General features: G+C 38.3%; 2 protein-coding genes across 4 annotated transcripts in view; one reads left to right on the forward strand and one right to left on the reverse strand.

Annotated features, from left to right (window-relative positions):
- The first annotated feature begins 2,249 nt into the window (after positions 1 to 2,249).
- Positions 2,250 to 9,468, forward strand: mpl (MPL proto-oncogene, thrombopoietin receptor). The gene is made up of 12 exons (XM_026148139.2): positions 2,250 to 2,592; positions 2,847 to 2,964; positions 3,300 to 3,469; positions 3,931 to 4,082; positions 4,955 to 5,090; positions 5,182 to 5,293; positions 5,525 to 5,694; positions 6,138 to 6,280; positions 6,645 to 6,825; positions 7,061 to 7,142; positions 7,306 to 7,393; positions 8,073 to 9,468. The coding sequence occupies exons 1-12, from the start codon at positions 2,499 to 2,501 to the stop codon at positions 8,529 to 8,531; spliced, it is 1,905 nt and encodes a 634-aa protein (XP_026003924.2). The 5' UTR covers positions 2,250 to 2,498; the 3' UTR covers positions 8,532 to 9,468.
- Positions 9,469 to 10,242: 774 nt separating this feature from the next.
- The window catches only part of ddah1 (dimethylarginine dimethylaminohydrolase 1), an 85,257-nt gene continuing 80,968 nt past the window's right edge, over positions 10,243 to 14,531 (reverse strand). For all 3 annotated transcript variants that reach the window (XM_026148137.2, XM_080291714.1, XM_026148136.2), the window contains one exon: positions 10,243 to 13,796. In XM_026148137.2, coding sequence (XP_026003922.2) covers positions 13,680 to 13,796 — 117 coding nt within the window. In that variant the 3' untranslated portion in view covers positions 10,243 to 13,679. The remainder of the gene's footprint in view (positions 13,797 to 14,531) is intronic.

Genomic DNA, 14,531 nt, shown 5'->3' on the forward strand with positions numbered 1-14,531 from the left:
TTTTTATTTATAACTTTACAATGAAGTGTTTACAACTGTAATGGCAGTGTCTGTAAGTGTAACAGGACCTAAAAGTGACGAAGACGACTTAAGAATGCGAAAAGTTAAGCAAGAGCATAATTTATTGTCTTGAGGTTGAATGCAGAGTCGAAAGTATAAAATCCACTGAGTGTAGACAGACTGCTCTGCGGAATAGGGAAGTGGAGACACGTGGGGGAATTGAGACACAGGTGCTGATAATAAAAAGATACCTTCTAAACGCAGACAGGAAACTCTCACTGGAACATGCTACAAAAATAACATGGAGGAATCTAGACAGAAACCTTAAAGCATAATATCAAAAAGCTAAAACTCCTTCCTAGAATAAACAAGCAGTAAAAAAAAAAAAAAAATCTAAACCTTAAACACAGAGAAGAAGAAAAAATAAAAAGCAACCCAAAATTAACTAAGGATTCAAAACTTTCAAAATCACCACAAAAGCCACAGAATACAACACAGTACCTATTCATTTATAACAGGAAGTCTACAGAAAAATAGTCTTAAATTCTCTCCAGCTGTCAGAACCTGTTATTTCTCAGTCGCTCATACATACCTTAACAATAAACAACAACAACATAAGTTAGCTTTTTTATATTCAGTCAAGCCAACAGAAGTTTAAACTGAGCATCAGAATGAAGGAGAAAGGTGATTTAACTGACTTTGACGTGGTTGTTGGTTCCAGACAGGGTGGTCCGACTATGACAGAAACTGCTGCTCTACAGGGATTTTCATGCATGGCTATGTCTCGGGTTTACAGAGGTTTACTGAGCATCCGTTTTCTGGATGAAAATCCCTTGTTGATGTCAGAGGTCAGAGCAGAAATTTGAAGGAAAAAGGGAGTCAAGCCAGGTACTAACAAAATGCATCACGTGAAGTAGCAGTTGAGTGTAAATGTAAAACCTGTCTTTTCACAATCTGATAAATATCTTGAACAGGATCTCCGTTAGTCTCAGTCGTAGCCTTGGCTTTTGTTCCTGCGCTCTCCAACATACCTTCACACACATAATCCGCATTTCTCAAACACATAAACACATACAAGCTTTTTTTTATAGAGCTAACATGCAAAATTCATGTCAGAGAAAAGATATTTTTAACAGGACATTAAAATATTTCTGCTACTATCTAAATATTGATTAAGTTTACTAATAAACACAACTCCACAGCAAAGCTTTGGTGTTTAGTTGCAGTTCAGACAATCTTTGTGGTAGGTCCTCAGCCTCAGGTGTGTCTAAACAAACAAACAAAAAGCCAGTCCTCTCAGAGATTGGTCAACTTTGGTAGCTGGCAAATCGCATGGCATCAACCATAACCAAACATTACGCAAGGTTAATAGTTTCTTAATAACACAGTCAAGTATGTGGATACCATTAGTGCATCTCAAATTATAGTCTATGATTTTTTTTGTTAAATAATTCAACTGGAAAGGGTAAACTTTCAAATATTCTCTATTCATTACACATAAAATGAAAAAAAAAATCCAAACCTTTTTTGTTTTAATTTGGATGATTATGGCTTATAACTAATGAAACTCTGAAAAGCAAGTTAGTTAGACTCAAGGTTTTCATTTCATGGTAGCAGAGATATATCAGACATATCTGTGGTGTGGTCAGCACGCATCAAATGATAAGTTTGCTTTTCTGCTCTCACGTGTTTCATTATTACTGTGTTCTAATGACATAAGGTGAAAATTATTTTCTTTTCTATACACGTCTGTGCAAAACAAACAAACCGCCCCCCAAAAAAAACTTTAATATAGTTTTAAATAAGATCTTTTGGCGCTTTCCAGTTGCAAACATCAGAGGCATCACTATACAATGTATATACTACTATACAATATAATCCATACTTTTTCTTGTGGATAAAGCCAGATTTTTCTTTTTTTTTTATTTCCATCATGACAAATAATAAAAATTATTTAAACAAAGTTAGCTGGAGGATGAAGTTTAGACGTAAACATGGACTTTTTGAGATGTTTTTGAAGTTCAAAACTGTGCACTGCGCTCTGCAATGCTGCAGTAAGTCAGGAAGCGGTTAATTAGCAAGGTTTTTTTTTTTTCAGAGGTTAAAACCTCGCTTCTCTGTTCATCAGTAGGAGGAAAACATTGGCAGACTGAATTAATATCTGTTGAAGGTGGTCACCAAAGAATTTGAAGCACCCGAAGAACCTCATTTGTGTTCTTCGGGTTCTTCCTACATTTTCCGAGGTGTCACATTCTCTGCTCACCGCAACCTTTTTGTTTATTTACGTCTAATCAGTCCATCTGCCTCTTCTTGGTGACTACTTCTGCTGTACAGAAAGCTTGCTTCCTGTTTTAAGCACAACCCTTCAATCCTTACCCACCCTTGCCTACTTAAAACCATGCATAGGAAACAGCGTACACACTGTATATACACAAGCCTGCACCGGTGTTAATTTGATGGCCATGGTGGTTTAGAATTTCACAGCGCCTCAATTCAAGATGAATTTCCTCTACAGATTGGGAATATTCCTTAATATTCTGTGGATACAAGCTTTCTTTGTGCCTGGATTACAGTGTAATCTGTCAGAGGAAGGTAGGGCTTGAAGGATGGTTTATTTATCAACACTGGAGTATAAACTGATACTATGCAACCACACACTATTGCCAAAATGTGAAAATGGGAGCAATACAGATACTCAGAGCACGTTTCTTTGTTAGCGGGGCATAAGGCATTAATATGAACTTTGGGCTCCTTGTTAACTTGAATGCAATGCCCACAATGTCTTTTTTTTTTTTTTTTGTATTTCCAATATTCTTCATTTATTGTGTTTGTCATTTTTGGAGCAGATGTTTTGTTCTTGAAGGATGAGCCTAATCCAAAGTGTTTCTCTCGGACAACATTTGATTTCACCTGCTTCTTCGAGACTGCAGACAACAGGACTTATAATTTGTTCTACTCTATAGAGTATGTTAAACACTGTGAATCTACTGAACTTTCTGTATTATGAAAACTATTAAATACTATTTATGCATTGTGTTTAGACACTTTTTGATACTTCTGGCATGCTACTGATATTTATTTATTATTCTATGTGCACGCTTCTGCTGTATACTGACTACATTTTTAGGAAAGTTCTTAGTTAGTTAGTTTTTTTATTGATTGACCATTTTAATGGTTTATGCACGATAGTCGCCTGTATTGCATTTCTTCTTACCCGCAAGGCAAGATGTTTAAAACTGTTTTATTAGCTCATTAATGAGCAGCCCTGCCTGCTGTTTTTTTCTTTCATCCCAATCAAGCTCTCCAGCGCAGAGGTGTGAATTATCCGTCCAGAGAACAGAGAAGGGAACTTTGCTGCACATCTGCTCTTTACCTGAAGTTATGTGGTTTGTTGACTGCATCCTTACAGTCACTGAATCCTTTACGAACGCCACCATCTACACTCGGACTGTCTTTATGAACGATCATGGTAAGACATCTTGTCTTTTCAAAACTGAATTTTTCATCACATAAAGAGTATTGAAGAAACTTTACTTAGATACTGTATATTACAAAATTTTAAACATTTTCATCTTTTGATAAAGGTGACGAATAGATGCTGAGTGTTATGGGTTAGATCAAAAATAAGTTGCAGTGAACTGGAATTTAGGTTTTGCATCCTTGAATCCTAGTTTAAAGGACGGGAAGGCTTTAGGATGATTTGCAAGGAAGTAACTATGTTGATTAAAAAGAGAGAAGAAAACACAAATAGCATTGCTAACTTATTGTGGGTATCACCAGTTAACTAGAAAGTCAGGGGCCACCTCAACCTTTGCCAAGGCACTAGTCAATTATTCCCACCATCTTCCCACCTATAATCCAATACTGTGTTCTTCCTTCTGTGATGATGTCCCAGCCCCAACTCCTAAACCCGAGTGTTTTTTCTTTTAGTTCTTTTAGATCCACCAGTTAATCTGTCTTTACACCCAAATGGCCAAGTGGGACAGCTGAATCCTTCATGGACTTCAAACATAAAAGACGTACTAGTGAAGTACAGAATTGAGTACTCCTCTGAGGTCCTTTACAAGGAGTTAGATCTAGAGGTACACACAGCTGCTCTCCTTTGTCTTTCAGCTGTTCCCTTTAGGAGTTGCTGCAGCAGATCATCTGTTGTCATCTGACACTACACCCAGCATCCTCTGTCACACCAACGCTCTGCATGTCCTCCTTTCATAAATCTTCTCTGTGGTCTTCCTCTTTTCTTCCTGCCTTGCAGCTCCATCTTAACCTTCAATTGTCCGATACATCCACTGTCCGTCCTCTGCACATGTTCAAACCATCTCAGCCTTGCCTCGCTAACTTTATCTCCAAACGGCTCAACCTAAGCTGTCCCTCTGATGTGCTCATTTCTAATTTTGTCCATTCTGGTCCATTCTTGCTTCTACTGACTTTCATTCCTCTTCTCTCCAGTGCATACCTCCATGTCTCCAGAATCTCTTCCACCCGCTCCATGCTCTCGGTACAGATCATGTTGTCTGCAATCATCATAGTCCACAAAGACTGAGTAGTCTATTGTGTTTTCATCGGTCACCCATTGTGAAGCCTTAGGGTGCTTCACAAAGCAGCTTCCCTTTCTAGACCCTGGGGTTAAGACCATCTTTATAATTCTTCAAGTGTTTACGGCTCAACTGCTGTTCATGACAACTGCATTGGATGTGAATTTTTATACAGCTCCCCAAAGTCTATGAAGGTTTGAAGTTGTGCATTTGGTGGTTAGTTGTTATAAAAGTCAGTCTAAAGACTGCCTAAATATAGAATTCCATTTACTGTCAGTTTGCTGATAACCAGTGCCAGAATTACCAAATGATTCCTGAGCTCTGCCTTCTGAGACTGACTCATCTCGTTGTAGCTTATATTTTTGTGGTTACTTTTTTCAAACAAAGCTTTATGATGATGCTTTTGATTTCTACCTAAGAAAGAGGACACACTGGATTCTCTAAAAGAAGGCGAGGAGGTTAAAGTGCAAGTCGCTATTAAACCTGATTCACCTTTTGATGGCCTTTGGAGCAGGTGGTCAGATCCTGCGCGAGCTGTGGTCCCCCAAAGTGCAGGTGCGACCAAGCGAGAATTACAGAGAGAATAAAATGGTACCCATTGAACAGCACCTGGTTGCTCAGTAATGATCTTTTCCATGCTTTTCAGATGACACTGCACTTTTATGCTTCACCTCTGACCTGAAAAATGTCACCTGTCACTGGAATTCGAGCAAATATGATAAAAACAACTTTGGACTTTTTTACCAAATCCTTCACAGGTAACACAAAACACTCATTCATCACTTCATGAATTATTACGCACAGGTCATTTTTCCATCCACCTGTGTTGTGGCACAAAAGCATCCATCCAAGCATCCTTCCATCTTATTGTCACACAGTTTGAGCACTAAAATACTCAAACTAATCCAGAGTTTTGAACGGGTCAATTCAACAGAAATGTATATGAAACTTTTATTTTCTGTGATTTGACTTTGTTACAACTCTTGTAGCAAGACCTCGAGGTGGACGAGTTGGACTGAATGTGTGGCTGATGAGAAAATCATTGACCAGTGTTGTTTCCATGGAGGAGAGTCCAGGGAAGTCAGGGTCAAGCTCACAAACATCTCATGTCCAAAAACGAGGACTTTCTACACTGGAGCATTTACACTCAGCAACTCCAGTGAGTGGCATTTAATTGTTTTATTTCTATCATTCTTGGTTATTTTGCATGTGCGATCTGTGTTTAAACTAAAATTGTTTTTTTTTTGCTTTTTTTTTTTTAAATCAAGAAGCAGCTCAGAAAAGTCCCCATTATTAACCAACTGTGCCATGAATGACTAACTGCTACTTTAGTTTGTATGCTGAAGTTTTGCTTCTAAGAACATGCTCATACATTTACTCAGATCTTTCAGTCATATAAGTGATTAATATATACAACAGTCCTCTGGTCAGTTGTGAACATGTTCAGACTTGGTTTACCTTTCAATTTGGAGGAAAGGCAGAGGTTTGTTAGCTCTTAAGCTTGCCTGGATGTCTTGAAGGAAACTTTCAGTTAGGTTTGTGGGCTTCCTTTTCACTGATCAAACCTGAGACAAGGTCTTATGAAAGATTTTTTCTTTGCAGTCAAAACATCCCCACCAACTCATCTGAAAAGAATCCTCAAGAAAGATAAGTTGTGCTTGAAATGGGACGCTCCTCTTCCGTCACTGTCAAATTACCTACAGTATGAATTTGACCACCAGCTGAAAGAATATGAAGGATGGAAGGTAAGTAGCTGTGTATGTGTGCGCTGTCTTTACTGACATCCAAGGGCCATGTTTGAATTGAATATATCTTCCTTCCTGCCCTTTAGATTCCTTTCAAAACTATTTAGAATTATCATGATGGCACATATTCTGTTTGTGGACCAATGATATTAGGTCTAAGCAGTGTCAAGCAGTGTGAAGGCTGCTTGATCTTTCCAGCAGATGGCGCCAGCGTTGAACTTTTTCAGTTTACGTGCAGCCAGCCCTTTAAATCACATGCATGAGTGCATTTTAAGAGAAATCTCAAAGGTGTTGTCAAAGAATGCAAAGGAAATAACAGACTATAATCATATAATAATGTGATTTGGTTCCCTTTCTGTTTCAGTATTTCCGTCCAGAGATAGTAAAGGGCCCTAAGACAGAAGCATGTGTTGAGGTTCCAGCAGGCAGCCAGTACAGAGTCAGGGTCAGAGCTAAACCCGCTGGGCAAATTTACTCTGGCTTCTGGAGTGACTGGTCCAATGTGTTCACTGGTGAAAACCCCCGTGACTCCCTCAGTTACACAGGTAAGCCTCCAGCAAGATCAAAAATTCAATAAATACAAACTTGACCATAAAGTAAAATAAAAAGTATCACTAGGTAGAGATGAGTAGATTACTCCTTTCTAAGAACTAGAAGCAAGTAGTTTATTTAACTTTTAGTAGTTTGAAATGTTATCTTTAAGTACAATGATGTTCTTTGTTGCTGTAAGGGAACAAACAGATATGATACATTTCAAACTTGGATGCATTGCATTTTCAGGCGTGTTGCTCATCGTGTGTATCCCAGTGTTTATACTGATAACAGCCAGCACCAGCACCATCGTGTGTGCCCTGCACATCAGGTAGATTTTATTTTTCTCACAGCTCATTCAAAATTTTAATCACCTATAAGAAAATCCAAACCAAGATGTTCCCTTTCTTTTATAAGGGTTTTTTTTTTTAACTAAATTTTATGACATAAAAAGATTTAAGGACATGTTTCCTCTCTTTTGTGCATTTTTATAGGAAAGTCAAGCAGTATTTTTGGCCACCAATTCCAAACCCTGAGAAAGTCTTGCAAGGCTATCTGACAGAGATCAACACGCAGAAAAGGGTAAGTTATTTAACTGCATTACAGGTACTTTCATCCTTGTTTTCTTGGAAAAATGGACTAGAAACAGATATTATGTGGGATCACAAAACTCCTGCAGGCCCACCCATAGCAAAAAACAGCAACTATTTATTGGAATACTCTGATGTGTATTTTATTTGGTTTTGGAAAATATCTACAGTATGAATTTAGATTAGTTTTGTGACATCTTTGTGGCATGATGATAAGGTTTCACACTCTCGTTGTATAAAAAAGTGCTTGCTTTTAAATGAATTAATATTAATGATACTAATAAATGGTGATCTTTTAACTCATCACAGTATCTAATACAGTAGAAGTCTATACTGACAGTCAAATTCATGGTGGAGAACTAGAGGCGTGTCCCTCGTGATTCTAACCTGATGAACTACCTTCTTGTAGACTTCTCCACTGAAAAGTGCTGCTTCGTCTTTGGGCTGTAACCGTAGATTCCGCTCTGATCACCAGTGTTACACATCAAAGTCAGCAAGGATTTAAATGCATTTTTTACATTTAGATGTCAAAAAATATTTTGATCAAACTAATAGCAGTATGTTTTTTGTTTTTTTGTAAGAAAAACAAAAGTTAAGCTTGCTCCAAATGAAAGCACTTTTCAAATGACTTTTTTTTTTCCTTATTAAAAATAAATCCCTGTACACTATAGGATCATCCTGTTCTAGAAAAGCTGTGCTCCGAGGAAAACACTACATCTGTAGTGGAGATCATGTCTGAAGAAGAGGTTTCCGAGTTTAGGAAGCCGTCAGAAGAATTCGCCGAGCTCCTGTCATCAGAAGGGAGCTTCACCAGCAGCGAACTGGTAGATGGAAGCCCGGGGACAGAAATCTTTCCAGACTACGTGACTCTCAACAAAGACAGTATCTTTCTCTGCTCACCAGCAAACATTTACATACATGAGCATGTGACAGAGAAAGGAAACCATGAGATAGGAGATGAGTACCTTCCCACGTGTTCCTGCTCTGATGGCTCCGTCTGCTTCTCACCTTGCTTATGCAGTGACCTTCTTAACCATTCATATTTGCCTCTGGCAGAGCCTGCAGAAAAATTCAGCTGCAAGGTCACTGCTACAAGGAGTCCCGGAAACATCTATACTAACTTTCCATAAGAAGAACAAAAAGTGTAGCAAGTGTTTGGTTTTTTTTGTTTGTTTCCATCAGTGCAAATCTTCTGTACAGTAATCTCTGCCCTTTGTACTGTTTGGCTGTAAAAAAAAAAAAAAAAGGCTACAAAATGAAAACAGAGCTCAGCTATGAATTATTTGAGCCTTAACACATTGTTTGGCCCAAGTAAAGAAGCGATTCCACAAAGTCGTCATCAACGGTCAGCCCTGATATGTAGTCTTTTAGGATCAGATGGTATCAGATTTGGAGTTTAAGTTTTTGGTTGGCAGGATTTTACAGCGACTTTCATCTTACTTTCCATCGTCAAATTGTATATTGTATGCAGGGCTGTCTCTATCTTGTGTGAGAGAAAATGGTGAGACTATGAGTCTGTGACTGCATTCAGTGGTGTGACCAATTAAGAATCATTTCTGAGTCTTGTGCTATACTCAGCCATATGCTCACAGGATCCCTCTGCGACACGTTCCGGCTCATTCACACTGCCGCTGTTTATGGAGCAGAGAGTCTTCCGCAGCTGCTTATATTTCATATAATTTAAAGTTGTTATGTTAACATTTCTTTTGGGGGAGTTTTACACTATTGTGATACAATTTTGTACATCGCAGTAATGGAATGCAACGGAGTTTGCTTTGGACCTTGGTGTAGAAGATGTACATTCTTTCTGTATGCTGTATAAAGCAAATTTCCCCTTAAATGTTACATTGTTGCCAAGTGAAGGTGACACCCGAGTGTTTTTTCCCCTTTCACTATCCTACCAATGTTGTATAGTGATTGTACGTGTTACTTTTTAGACATTTTTGCAACTTCCTTTCTTTTTTCTTTTTTAAAGAAAGTACAATAATAACTGAAAAAAGTGTTAATTATGCATTACAATGTTGTTTTCATGTTTTGCAGTTTTGACAATAAAATTTAACAAAATTATATTCTTTTTGGATTTTCTGTAGTCACTGAACCATTTAGGCTTTGACTGGTATTACATTTCAAAGCGAAACCCAAGAGATGCTCAACATTTTACATATTTGCCTCTGGCTGGGCCTGCAGGTAAGTTTAACTGCAAGGTCACTGCGGCAAGGAGTATCAGAAACATCTATATCAAGTTCCCCTAAAAAGAAAGAACAAGGTAAGAAGTGTACTTTGTTTCCAGTGGTGGAGATTTCATGTACAGTACAATATGTAAAGTTGGCTGTGAAAAGGATACAAAATGAGGGTTAGGGCTCAGTGGTGACTTATCGGATGATTAAAAGAAGTGTTTCCATAAAATAACAACGATAAATTTTTTCTATTAAGGCTTTTAGAACAAAAACGTTCACGTCAGACTTCATCTTCTTGCTTTTCTTGCCTCCACCTAAATAACAGCTACAGTATCCTACCTTGAGATATCTTATTTTTATTTTTCAAAGCACAAGCAGTCTTTCTGTGTGTTATACTTTTACTGTCAGTAGGTGGTGGTAGAGATCAGCAGGTGGGCTGTTGTCACAGTAAGTCCTTCTCAGACATGTGGGCAGCTACACTACATGACAGAAACTGGGAGAACATTTAGATTTTGGCCGAGTCTTAAGTTTGTATTTTTATCATACATTCACACACACACGATATCCCCGTAAGCAATATTAACTTTGTAGTAATATGAGTAAACTGGTGAGGATGTTTCACTTCAACTCTGTCATAAAAAACAAACAAAAACCAACAGACACATTACAGCTAGATGTTAATTTATTACACAAAATAATTGAAAGGCTCAATGTAAGATGATTCAAATAATTATCACTCACAAATTGTACTTAAGACCTGAGATGAAACATGGGAAATCACAACATCACGACCACTGGTGCGGACGAGGGAACCAACAAGAAAATGAACAAGAATTCTTTAACAAAATCACTGCACTGTTTGGGAACACCGTCTTCAAAAAGCAAGAACTGCATTAAATGTTCATTCAAACATTTATTGAATATTTTGGTGTCACTCGGGGAGGTTGATGATTTTAGATAATGCCAGCTCTTGACACAGTACTAATCAGACAGTGTATGACTGTATCACTCACTGGTTGAGAATCACAAATGGCTCTGCAACTACTGTATGCTATCACCCCGCATCCAGCCAGCCGCCTTCTGTAAAATATACTGCTGTCGCACTTTAATGGCACATCTACAGCGTTCGCCAGACTGTATGATATCATGGCCATAAATTAGCCCACAATCGTCTATGAGGCAATCGCAGAGGGTGGGAGAAAAGCGAGCTATGAGAGGGAGACAGTTGAGAGAAAGAGAGAAAGCTTAAAAGAGTCAGTGTTTACTGGCGTACAAGCCTCTCCTCCCAACAAGAATTCTTTCCATGTTTCATCACTGCCCACTTGCCCATACACAAATGTCTGTGGAGGGAGGTTGACTCACCTCATGATGTCATTTCCTTAACTTTCACTTGCAATCAGGGTGAGAAACGACATGGTTTGAAATCTGATGGGCTTTAACATGCATATGGTGTAACACAGTATACGTGTTTACGTATGCTATGTTGCCATGTTTACAGGCCCTAAAAACGTGAATTCAGCAACAACAGGAATAAGGCCACCGAGGCAGGTCAACCTTTCAGCTCCTACTGGGACGCAACACATGGAAACACAGCAAACAGCTTGTTCTGTATTTGAGTACAAACTCTGACTGCAGTGACATTTGGTCCTACTGGGTTCTGTGAGACAGACAGAGTTTCCCAGCAAGATCTTAGTCAACAGTGGAGTGAAAACTGCCATACAAGGGGGGAAAAAAAGAAGAAAAAATTAGAGTAATTAACGACACTGGCACAGTTAATGATGTGAGAAAACTACACTGCCTTCAGAATCATTCAGCAGGATTGAAGTCATTGATTTTCCAGAGAGGCACTGTAGATTAAAAGAAGCAGAGGTGTTCTGTTCGAGTAAATGAAAGTCTAGGTCAGAGTTTAATAATGAAAACACTAATTTTCCACCTCTGTCGGGTTAGGGTTTCTAAGTCTTTCTTACATGTCTGTCATCCCCTCTTTGTTTATACAATGTTTACATCAACAAAACGTTACAAAACCACTGCAATATAGCATCACTTGACCAGTTACTGCCATAGACTGTATATAAAAGATGGATACAGCTACACATTGGTTTGCAAGGAGCATTTTTGTCATCACCATCTTAATGTTTTGAACCTGGACGAGCAAGAAGTAGATCTGACTAAATAAAACAAAACAAAAAACAAGTAACATTGGACGCTAAAGAATATCCTGCTTCATCTTTACCTTTACGTGTTTTACCCTAAATAGATCATCATTTAAAATCAATTAAAACAATGCCATATTGTTTTAATTGATGCCAATACGACGGCATTGTTTTATCGGACACCAACTGAGACTATAAACTCATCCATGTTTTCTGAAGTCATACAACAAATGCAAAGTAGGATCATTTTCTTATAGACTTCCATACAATCCATGATCTTTTCTTCTTTTTTTAACAAGAGGTGTCGCCCCCTGGTGCCCATTATAAGTAATGCAGGTTTAAGGCACTTCCACACATGCGTAATTTTTTTGTTTTCTTTTTCCACCGGTCTGGGAGGTGACATCCATCTTTATATTTAATCTTCAGTCACTGGTAGCTTCTCTATCAGGTGGCTTTAATAAATAACAAGTTATAATGCAAAAAAAAAAAAAAAAAAAAAAAATCACTGTAATCACACCAGAATCTCACATCTTCACAAGGCTTTTCAAGTTTTTTAAGAACTGTATTTTCAGAATAAGAATTATTTTCAGAATAAGAATTCACAATATTTGTTTGAATTAATAAGCAATGTTATGGTTTTGGAAGTTTGTTTTAGCACCACTTGTAAAGGAACAGTACGGTGGCCCTGAGAGGCCAAACGGACTGCAACTTAAGAAAACACCAGAAATAGGAAAAATGACAACGGAAATAGGAAAAAACACAAGGGAAGTGTTTCTGGGGAGACAATAACCTCACGGACCAGTTGCAGGAACCCAAAACATGGTAGGCGTGTTTTATCATGATTCATATAATACTAATGACGGATTTTCAGGCTAATAGTCAGGCTAACACACTTACCTCTCATCTTTTCTTTCCACACAAAACCAATAGATTCTCCACTTCTTTTAAGTGTCTCCCAGTGCAATCTTAGCATATTTTGGTTCCTGCAACTAGTCCGTCGGGTTATTGTCTCCCCAAAAATACACCTCCCTTGTGCTTTTGGAAATCTGTTCTTTGCTATTTCTTTTTTCCTATTTCCGTTGTGTTTTGTGTGCTTTTGAAGCATTTTTCTTATTGCTGGTGTTTTCCTAAGTTGCAGTCCGTTTGGCCTCTCAGGGCCACCATAGAACAGAAGCAATTTGACATACAAGAGGAAAAAAAAGTGTAACTGCAACAATCACATTGAGATTTTATATCACATCGTAGCAGGACTTGCTCCAAAACACAGTTCTTGAAGAATTAGTGCATAATTCATTACATAAGCAAACACACAGAAAAATTAAATCACAGTTAAAAGGGTGACCATAAACAATGCACATCAATTGTATCATTTTTATTTGTACCCAAATGATTTCTGAATTAGCTGAATTATTAATACATCTGAAGTCAAATGTTGGTTAGACCATACTGTACAGAGACAACAGCTGACAGGTCCCACTGGGTTTCACCAGCGCTCTGTTCTGTGTGGTTCAGAGTTGTAAACACTGGACAGTAAGTAAGTGTGGTTCTACTAATGTGGTTCTACCTGCTGTGCAGGTTAAAGGGGAAATTCAACATGGCACATGGTTGACTAATCTGATCTGGGATCAGGTCTTTATCAGATACACTTGTAATTAATGACAACAGCTTGTATACAAGTGAAGCAGCATATGCTATTGGAAAATACAAATGAATTAATAAGGAGAAAATTTGACGAACATATTGTATTTTAAATCAACTGAACTATTCTTTCAAACTTTTAATTTTATTTTAGTGTTTTGGAGTGAAAGGGTAGACAGATTACTCCCTTTGCCCCTCAGCAACATTAAACTTCCCTACACCTCCTCTGTATACCAGGATGGTCAAACCTTGGGATCCATGGTGATTAGTTAAAGGCTCCGCGTGGTTACCATGCACTGAGAGACCCCGCTCAGATGTTTGCCTTCTTGTTGATCAGTACAGAGCAGCATGTTAGGCCTCCATCCACTTTGACCTTCTCCAAGTTGGACGTGGGTATCAGCATGTGGTCCTTCAGCTTCTCAAACACCTGCAGGACACACAGACAGGAGCGCAGCTAGGAATTAGCTAATTTTCTCTGTTCATTTCAATTCAGTAGAATTAGAAAAGGCTAAAGAACAATCTAATGTGAAGTAGTTAAGTTGGAAGTGGAACATACGTAACACTTAAGTTTGTTTGCTCAGCTTGTCAACTTGTAATTCTCCGTGATATAAAAACTCTGCAGGGAGACGCAAATTGTGAAGAACAAGCATTCAAGCTTTCCTGGTCTCCCGGCAAAATATAAAAAAAGAAGAAGAAAAGAGAGAGAGAAGGGAGTGAGAACTATGACGACATTCTCAAAAGACCCTTGTAAAGTAGTGTGTCACTGTGTGGACACCTTCCAGAAAAAAACTAGCGTTTTCCTACCACGCTTCCAAACCAAGACAGTTTTCTCTATAAACTCTAACTTCAACCCTGCTGTGACTTTCAGTGAGGCCTTATGGCACAGCCAGAGGGACCAACTAAACTAATTTTTATCTCATGATGCAATTTGGCTGATAAAGCCTCTGCTGAACCAGATGCCATGTGTAACCTCACCTCACTGAAGTTCTGTCTAAGTCTTGATTCTTTTCTGGGACATTTTGTGTAACACGGCCAGCAGCACAAATCAGAGCTTTCCTGAAATATTCTCAACATTGGTGCTGACCAGCTATGGACTCCTGTAACAATTATATACTATTTGTTAAAATATGTTAATTCTTATTTATATGTATTAGAATCAAAC

Source organism: Astatotilapia calliptera, chromosome 17 (assembly GCF_964374335.1).
Source record: "Astatotilapia calliptera chromosome 17, fAstCal68.1, whole genome shotgun sequence".
NCBI classification, from domain to species: Eukaryota; Metazoa; Chordata; class Actinopteri; order Cichliformes; family Cichlidae; genus Astatotilapia; species Astatotilapia calliptera.